We start from the raw sequence: 9,627 nt of genomic DNA, 5'->3' as shown, positions 1-9,627 counted from the left end.
ATCCGTCTCAGAGGGACGATCCGTCTCAGAGGGACGATCCGTCTCAGTGGGGCGATCTGTCTCAGATGGATGATCCATCTCAGATGGACGATCTGTCTCAAATGGAAGATCTGTCTCAGAGGGATGATCCGTCTCAGATGGACGATCCATCTCAGAGGGACGTCAGAGACTGTGTTCTCTTAGGTTCTGGTCTAACTCATGAAGGATACATGACTCAGATTTTGTTCTTTATTTTTTTTCACCAGTTTGACTTAAACATTCTCATCATATTTATCTGCAGCACGATGGCTCAGTGGTTCGCACTGTTGCCTCACAGCAAGAAGGTCCTGGGTTCAGGACCCGGTTGGACCTAGGGTCTTTCTGGGTGGAGTTTGCATGTTCTTCTTGTGCATGCGTGGGTTTTCTCCGGGTACTCCGGTTTCCTCCCACAGAACAAAAACCTGCATGTTGGTCTGCCTTCAGGGCCTCTCCTGCTAAAGAGATCTGTGATCCAGTGGGGTTTGCCTGAATAAATAAATGTTCATGAATCTGATCAAATCTTTGAGACACATTTACAGTTTGTCTCCTCTCACCACTCCCATCAGGCCTTGCTGGATGCGGGTTATGATCCCAACTTCATGCTCCATCCCTGGATCCGCCGCAGCTACGACGACGAGAGGAAGTCCGCCCTCTTCTTCGCTGTGTCCAATAACGACACGGCGTCGGTGAAACTGCTGCTGGAGGCCGGAGCCATGGCCAACCAAGACCCGGTGAAATGTCTGCAGGTACCGCTGCGAGTCTGAAACAGAAAACACCTGAAGACACTTTGGCACCAGGAGCAGAACTTTCAGGGTTCCTCTCGTGTCCCAAGTTGATATTTTTCTTAGTCGGCCATGTTTCCTCTGGTCCGTTCAGTCGTTTCCTTTGGATCGTTCATTTTCAGGTGGCGCTCCGTCTGGGCAACTACGAGTTGATCAACTTGTTGCTGCGGTACGGAGCCAACGTGAACTACTACTGCAGGATAAACACGACTCACTTCCCCTCGGCGCTGCAGTACGCCCTCAAAGACGAGGTGATCCCACTGTTCCCACAGCGACACTTTGAGGTGGACCGAGCGTGACCTGTGCGTTCTGTCGGCTCAGGTGGTCCTCAGGATGCTGTGTAACTATGGTTACGACGCGGCGCGCTGCTTCGACTGTCCCTACGGCGACCGCTCACACGTTCCTGAGGACTACGAGGGCTGGACCTGCACCGTGATCAAAGACACGCTGGTAACGGGAAGCTTTTACCGGAGACGTTTTACGCTCCTGTTCTCAATTTGCATTTGTCTGATTCGACATTTCTGGCGTAACAATACAAAGACTGAACAATAGTTATTTTAAACCTGTAGATTATGAAACTAAATGAGTTTAATCCAAACCTTTTATGACACATTTTGTGAGACGTGACGAGGCTCTGGATCTGTGTTGAAGATGACTCTCAGCTACTACCACACGAACGTTACCTCCATATCTGTCGCTTTAAGCTAAAGGTAAATTAAATGACAATAAGTTGTAGATTTTCATCTTTTCTCTGGAAGTTTTAATCAATTTGATCAAGAGTTTCATGAGATATTTTGCTAACAGACAAACAGCGTTGATGCCAGCAGTTCAAATAAAAGGACTTTAGGCGGCGTAGTGTTGTGGACGACTTTTAGCTACTTCTACGCCACATTTTAGCTCAGTGTCTGTTGATGTGGCTGAGTTGGAGCCATGTTTGTGTTTTTAGGGTCAGTTAGCTGTGGCGGCCATTTTAAAGTGGATCATCTGAAAAATGTGTTCAGTTTAAGATGCACACGCAGCGACCGATGCTGAAAGTTTCATTAAACTCCGTCTGTGGTTTATTGTGTATAGTTGAGACAGTTTTTGAATCTGCCCTCATTAATTCGAGGTATTGATGTTTCTTTTTAAAGCAGCAATAGTCGGGTCTTCAGTAGCAAATGATGAAAATGTTGTAAACGCAGAGTTAAATTTGTGTTCTCTTGCTTTTAATTTGCAGTTCCTGTAAAACTTCTACACTCGTTTGTAAAATGAGCTGCAAAATGACAAGTGGAGTTTAAAAAAAGTTTAAAAACAGACGTGCAGCTTTTCTGTCCCTGCAGTTCTGTGAGGTCATCACCGTCTCCTGGCTGATACACCTGTCGGGTCACATGGTCCGCGTCCTGCTGGATTACCTGGATCACGTGACCCTGTGCTCCAAGCTGAAGGCGGTGCTGGCGGAGCAGGAGCAGTGGGCCGATATCTGCAGAGTTCAAGGTGAAGGAAACTCTAACATCAGATCAGGAGACAGGAAACACAAACCCGCCGCTCTCCTTCCTGTCGTCCACAGAAAACGCCCGCTGCCTGCGGCACCTCTGCGGATTCGTCGGTGTCTCGGTCGACTCCGGCTCCGGTCCCCGGTCTTCATGAGCTTTGTGCCGCTGCCAGAGCGGCTGAAGGACTACATCCTGTACCGGGAGCACGAGCTGTGGAGGCCACCGGGCTGAGCCCCACAGAGAGCAGGAGTCCAGAGTCCAGTTCACCTTAAATACGACAAAACGAAGTCGTGTTCGGAGAGAAAAAATGAAAACTGCTTGATTCGTCCCATATTCTGTGTTTTCACTCAGGAGTGATGCTGGACAAAAAGACACACTGGGGGACAGGACAGGGTAACGAGACACCTCCTAATACAGCTCCCAGAGGTACTAAATTACCCCAAAGGTATCCTGTAATCACACTGGAAGTAATCCCACAAGTACCAAATACCCTGTAGGTACTCTCATAAATACCCTGTCATTGCTTTGTATGTACCCCTTAAAGTACCCAGTACATACCCCGAAAGTACCCAGTACATAACCCATACGTGCCCCGAAAGTACCCCATACATGCCCCGAAAGTACCCCATACATGCCCCGAAAGTACCCAGTACATGCCCCGAAAGTACCCCGTACCTGCCTCGAAAGTACCCCGTACGTGTCTCGAAAGAAACTCGTATGTTCCCCGAAAGTACCCCGTACGTGCCCTGAAAGTACCCCATACCTGCCTCGAAAGTACCCCATACGTGTCTCGAAAGAAACCCGTATGTTCCCCGAAAGTACCCCGTACGTGCCCTGAAAGTACCCCATACGTGCCCCGAAAGTACCCAGTACATGCCCCGAAAGTACCCCATACATGCCCCGAAAGTACCCAGTACATGCCCCGAAAGTACCCCGTATGTTCCCCGAAAGTACCCCATATGTGCCCTGAAAGTACCCCGTACGTTCCCCGAAAGTACCTCATATGTGCCCTGAAAGTACCCCGTATATGCCCTGAAATTACCCTGTATTTACCCCAAATGTACCCCGTACATGCCCTGAAAGTACCCCAATAAGTACCCAGTAAGTACCCTGTCTGTTTCTGTTTGACTGGTCTTGTTGGATCATGTTGGATCTCCAACATCTTTCAAATGGAAACCTCAAACAGTTCAGATGAAATTAGTTTTCACGACGGAGCTCTTTCTGCTGGAATTATTATTTTTGTGTCCTGGTTAAATAAATCTGGCGACAAACTCTCCTGGATCCTCTGATGAAAGTTTAAATGTTTTGTATAAAAATGATATATTTATATTCAAACGTGTGCTCTGATAATCTGCAACGCAGGCTGTGAAAATAGTGACTGAATCTTCTCATGTGACTTTAGCTGCTGCAGCTTGTTTTAGACAAACATTAAAGATTAAATTATTATTTTGTCTTTATTTAAAAATGAAGACATCGGTTCAACAAACACATGAAGCATCAAGTTTATAAGTTCTGCTGCTGTCAGACAACCTGAAGTTTGTCAAATGTTTTATCAGTTTTACGTCACAAAACACAACAAAAGTCAAAATTAAGTACAAAATAGCATCTTTCTTTTAAACTGTATTTTTATTATTATTTATCTAATGTGCTTTTTTTTAATAAATTTGAAAAAACAAAAAGTTTAGCTTTCGATTTATTTGACAGATAAGCCAATTAAAAATAAAAATCTGGATTAAATCTTAGAGCTGATCTTTTTAAATAACCTGAATTTCTGTAAAATGTTTTTATATTTAATTTATTTAGTCCTACTCATCTTAAATAATTCACCTCCACGTCGTCTGATTAAAGCAGTTTTACTGGATTCAGATTATAGCCGCGCACATCACAGCTCTGTTGACGGTTAATCAGGTCACTGCAGGAAGCTGGACAGACCTCGTTAATCGCCATGGCAACCTCCATCAGCGCAGCCTGTCACGATTTGTTCTCGCGCGTCGCACGACCAGAACCACCAAAGTTCAAACGTCTCAATTAATGACCTAAATTATGAGTTCTGACGTGTTTTTAGAGCAAACGGAACTCTCCACCTGGAAGAAATGAAGGATTTGGACCCGGAACAACTCGTTGACAGGACCGGTGGCCTTCACCTTCGCCAACACGCGTTTCACTAAAAGTCTCGTCACGACGGAGGCCGAACGAGATAAACTCAACATCCCTTAAAATTTAAAGCTCGTTCTGGACTCAACAAAAGGTTAAATCAGGTCGTCTGGACTGGGTTTTGTGAGAAACGATGCGTCTGATCGACTCGGTCAGTCTGAGGCCGACAGGATCCGTCTCATCAGCAGCACCTCCTTCCTCTGTGGCTGAAACACATCGAACAGTCTGATTGCTCAACACGATCGATTTGGACGGACGGTCCTCCTTAGTGCACGTCTTGAAGGAGGTGCTGCTGATGAGACAGATCTTGGTGGTCTCAGACTGATCAAGTGTTTCAGGTGAACGTCCAGACGACCTGATGTGACCTTTGTTGTGATTTATCCACCTGGATGATCGAACTTTCAAACCTTTCACATTCTGGACTGTTCTCGTGTTCAGAACCGTCGTGAGTTCTAGCTGCATTCTGAACGTTCTGACTGGTTCTGAGGGAGAACTGAAAAATGGAAATCCACCTCAGATCCTGGCAGAACGTCCCGAATGAACCTCGAGAGCTTCTCCAGTGAAATCTGGAAACTAAAACGATCGTTTGCTGCTGGAACGTGCACGAACGCAGAACGTTCAGATTGGACGTGGTTCAGAACATCGCCGCTCTTCTGGGTCTTCTCCTCATGTTTCTCCTCCTCTTCTCCTTCAGCAGGTCTCGGAGGTGAGCAATCTGGAGCACAGCTGGTCCAGATGGAAGTACTGGATGTGGCAGCATCAGGGCCCACTCCGGACATTTGTGTTGAATGTGAAGGATTCGAGCTTCTTGAACATTCCAAGCGTTTTTGGAGAATTCTGAAGGCACCTTCCAACCAGTGCTGTAGTCAAGAAGACCACCTAACTTGAGACCATGATTTATTTGTTCAAAAATCAGGACCGAGACCAACAAAGTGGTCTTGGCTGGTTCTGCTGTGACTGGGGAAGAAATAAAGAAAAAACTTTTTTTATTCTTGGAGATAAAAAGAAACAAAACTAAGATCAAGATGTGAACAGAAGGCACGGACAAGTTTCTTCAGTGGAAATTATTTTTGTTAGATTGGCTCCAAAAGTTGCTCCGCTGTAGATTTAATCCAGTGATTATTATACAAGTCTCATTCAAATCTGCCCAGCGGTTCGGCTGAAAAATTACAACACAAAACGGCAAAGAGGTTCTGGAAAGATTTAATCTCACAAAACTTTCACTGTTCTAACAAACGTTCAGAACCATGACGTCGGATGCGGGAAACGTTGCTGAAGAAGTCCCGTTAATCTGTGGAGCTGCTGTGGAGCAGCGGGAGGACGAGCATGCAGTTCTTTACCGGCGTCACGGAGGTGAGGTGACACAAACCAAAGACTAAAGGTGATGTTACCGTTTCCACACACGCGCGCTCACGTCGAGCAGTTTCCCGTCAGACTGAAAACACGGATCAGAGTCCTCTCTAATAATACTGATTTCACACACGTCTCTTAGTTGCTTTACATTTCATACACTTTTTACCGGAGGGACACACGTGAGAGACGAAACATTTTAAAGGTACGATTAAAAAAATAAGTTATCACCTCGATAAACCAAAAATAAAATCTGAACATCTGCTCTACTTCATTTCAGCTCCCGGGGTGCAGTTCCTGTGTCTGACCAGCAGGGGGCGGCGCCAGGCCTCAGCTGGACGAAACGGACGAATCTGATTGGTCGACAGTCTCCAATCTGGACCAATCAGAAGACGCGCATTATTACAGCGACTGCTGACCGTTACAGGATCGTATTAGATATACATCTGTATATAAATATATATTGTTCTATATCTTTGAGGCATGGCTGGATAATAAATAAATCACAAACAGAACAGTTCTAAAAGAACTTGATAATTTGGTATTTTGGCCACATTTCCCATTATTGTGTGTTCTTATCAATTGGGATTCAGTCCATTACAGAAAACACCAAAATAAAATAAAAACAGAATGCAGCGATGTGCAAATCTCACAAACCTGTACTTTATTCACAAAAATAACTAGTAAACAAATGTCTGAAATAAATTGTACATTTTTTAGGAAACAATGAGGTGATTTTGATTTTGATGGCAGCAACACATCTTAAAGTTAAAACGGGCAACAAATGGCTTAAAAGTGTCCCATTAATCTCTGTGTGTAAAACAACAAATGCTGCTTAAAGCTCTATCGCGCAAAGAAGAAGCCAGATGTGAGCACGATGCAGAACAGCTGCCGTCTTCTCTGGACCGCAGTTTATTTAAAGTGGAGGTGAAGAGCTGCTCTGGGGTCAGGAACATCTAAAATTTGTTTCACAAACGCCACGTCCTAAAGAGCGGACGGACCATCCAGCCCGTCAGCGCACAGTTGAAGAAAAACCCTGCCTCTCTGATGGTATGGGGGTGCATTAGTTCCTCTAGCATGGGCAGCTTTACACATCTGGGAAAGCTCCATCAATGCAGATGCAGGTTTTAGAATTCAGCAAAATATCCATCAGAAAAGAGTGAACTGTTGACCAGAACCGAACTGGTCCCCTCGGGTCCTGGACCTTTACGGACTGTTAGTGAGACACATGGACCTGGAACAACTTGGAGAAGCGCTGCTGCCAAAAAAATTCTGAATTACCTGAACTTTTTCTAAAAAAGTACAATTTATGAAACATTTGTTTTCCGTGTCTGACAGAGAATAAAAACTTAAATAAACATTCTGTTTTTATTTACATTTCACTAAACGTTCCAGCTGTCGGGACTTTACTCCTGTTGATGTTTAACGGGAACAAATCTCACAAAAAGACGCCGACGCGTTCCCACGAGGTCCGTTAGGTTGAAGTTCTGCTGCTCGCAGAGATTTGATCCACGAACAGCATTTTACTTTTACGACTTCACTCCGTCTGTGATCAGCAGCTGTGAAACATCAAACCGTTTTTAAATGACGGCGATAACTTTTTATGTTCTTTTGATGTCATTCTGATCTTTTTATGAGATTAGTTGACAAAATAAACGTTAGGGTGCATGGACAGACTTGTCTCTTAAGATTTCAAAACAACCCAGGGCTTAATGTCACAGAACACAGACTAGATTTTTAAGAGTTCCCCAAAATTTGACAAACGTTATTTTAAAAAAAATATCGATACTTCTTCACAAAGCCTACATCTATGATGCACTTCATGGATTTAATCCTCTCTGGACTCTACTAAAACAAAATAATCCAGGTGTACAACAAGGATCTATTGCTTTAACGATGCCTGGACGTGTCTGAGGTAACGTCTGGTTTGGTTTCTGCAGAAAGAGGCGCGCAGGAACGAGCGGTCCCTGAAGGTCATGGAGGACGTTCTGTCCCGCAGCTCCACCAACAACTGTTCCCGGGTGTTTGTCCATCTCTGTGAGGACCCGTCGGGAGTTTTAGGGGTGCAAACGTACCCTGAAGTACTTCAGCTTTAATTTACTGCAGTATTTGAGGTACCCTGAAGTACTTCAGCTTTAATTTACTGCAGTATTTGAGCTTCACTGCGCAGAATGTAGCGGACAGCTGTTTTTAAAAAGAGGGAAAGTTTCTGACATTAAAAATGTTTCAATACGTAAAAATAATTGCGTTCGTTCAGCTCGGTGTGAGTGCATTTTGAATTTTCATGGCCCGGTTTGAGACCCGGAACATCAGACCTTCAGAACAGCGTTAAGAGACGTCGCCCTCAGAGTACGGTACGACTCTCAGCTACTACCACGCCAGATTGTAGCTCCACGTCTGTTAAAATGACGGAGTTGGAGCCATCGTTGTGTCACTGATGAGTCCTATCTGCGTTGACATTTAACATCTGCACGCTCGTCCTTCTGCACAGTGAAGTCAGACCGGGCACCTCGGGCGTGTGCAGCGATTAAAACGTAGTTCTGGTCCACCTGCAGCGTGAATCCTGGAGTTTTGACGTGAATCTGTTTCTTCGACTTCTTTTGAGACTTTTAAGAGTCGCAGATATTATTTATAAATTTTAACAGATCTGACCCGTGGTGACACGTTAATGTGGCGAGGCGCTGTGAGAGCTGATCCGGTAATTTCCCGGTGGTTCCGCGGTCACCTGAGCGACGAGGCGTTTTACTCTGAAGGTTCTGTTTGAGGGACGGTCCTCACAAGACCAGAACCACAACCCGTGTGTGTTTTGTAGAAACAGAAGTTTCTTTTATCGCAGCCTTTTGAGTTTCGGCTCCAATGTCTCCAAGCCGTTTCTATGGTTACTATGTTCCTGTTGCTATGGTGATGTCCTGAAAAACCGTGTTGACGTCTGAGGTGTGTCTCGCAGGCTGGACAGCCTGCAGGGACAGGGTGACAGCTGTGCATGTCTTTGTGACGACTAATGAATTTGTCAGGGCGTGTCAGTGAAGTGATGTCATCCTGGCCACGCCCCCACTGAGGGACAAACCCCCGCAGCGTCAAGCGTGTGGGTGCGGGTTTTGAGCTATGGCAGGTTGTTGTCCCGCAGACTCTCCAGGATCTGGATCAAACTCTCCAGTCCGAACACGTAGCCCTGGTCCGGCCCGTCGTGCACCGCCGTGTCGCCCCGGAAACCTTTGAAGGTGGAGTGGGCAAAGTCAATCATACGAACGTCCACCAGGGGGGACTGCTGCGGCGGAGGGGCAGGATGGGAGCTGAAACTTGGGGCTGCGGAGGGGGGGTCTGGACGTCGAGGGGGCGAGGGGGGGCGGGGGACAAAAGAGTGGCAGTCTGACATGGAGGGAGGGTGAGGAGAAGGGGACGGTGGGGCCACATGTCCAGGTCCCTGAGAGGACAGTGACCCCAGGTCTGGGTTCTGACTCATGTCACAAAGAGCACCAGAAGGGGGCGGAGTCTTGGGTTCCTGAATACAGAAAGGTTCTGCAGGGGTTCCAGGGTTCTTCTGCTGCCTGGCTGCGTTCTGTCCTGGGGAGGGGACGGACGGGCCCTCAGGTTCCTACAAACAGTCCGACACAAACCATCAGAACTTTTACATTCAAACGGGAAACAAACAGGAAACAATCAGGAAACAAACAGGAAACAATCAGGAAACAAACTGGAAACAAACAAGAAACAAACGAGAAACAAACAGGAAACAATTAAGAAACAAACAGGAAAAAAACAGGAAACAAACAAGAAACAATCAAGAAACAATCAAGAAACAATCAGGAAACAATCAGGAAACAATCAGGAAACAATCAAGAAACAAACAA

The 9,627-nt window shown here is 45.8% G+C and overlaps 3 protein-coding genes across 3 annotated transcripts in view; 1 reads left to right on the top strand and 2 right to left on the bottom strand.

Moving 5' to 3' along the window:
* Nucleotides 1–3,370, top strand: part of LOC119412079 (dynein heavy chain 12, axonemal-like) — a 9,510-nt gene extending 6,140 nt beyond the window's left edge. The window contains 6 exon segments of the mRNA XM_037679056.1: nt 585–764; nt 923–1,051; nt 1,122–1,250; nt 2,120–2,273; nt 2,347–2,373; nt 2,376–3,370. Of these exon segments, the coding sequence (XP_037534984.1) occupies nt 585–764; nt 923–1,051; nt 1,122–1,250; nt 2,120–2,273; nt 2,347–2,373; nt 2,376–2,503 (747 nt within the window). The 3' untranslated portion in view covers nt 2,504–3,370.
* Nucleotides 1–9,627, bottom strand: part of LOC119412013 (gastrula zinc finger protein XlCGF57.1-like) — a 520,281-nt gene that overhangs the window by 87,423 nt on the left and 423,231 nt on the right. The window lies entirely within an intron of this gene.
* The window catches only part of ip6k1 (inositol hexakisphosphate kinase 1), a 32,421-nt gene continuing 30,205 nt past the window's right edge, over nt 7,412–9,627 (bottom strand). Inside the window, exon 9 of the mRNA XM_037678993.1 lies at nt 7,412–9,371. Coding sequence (XP_037534921.1) covers nt 8,880–9,371 — 492 coding nt within the window. The 3' untranslated portion in view covers nt 7,412–8,879. The remainder of the gene's footprint in view (nt 9,372–9,627) is intronic.

This window comes from Nematolebias whitei, chromosome 7, assembly GCF_014905685.2.
Source record: "Nematolebias whitei isolate Nwh7 chromosome 7, NemWhi1, whole genome shotgun sequence".
Taxonomy (NCBI): domain Eukaryota; kingdom Metazoa; phylum Chordata; class Actinopteri; order Cyprinodontiformes; family Rivulidae; genus Nematolebias; species Nematolebias whitei.
Note: the sequence above shows the minus strand (reverse complement) of the source record. Positions and strands in the feature narration are given on the sequence as shown.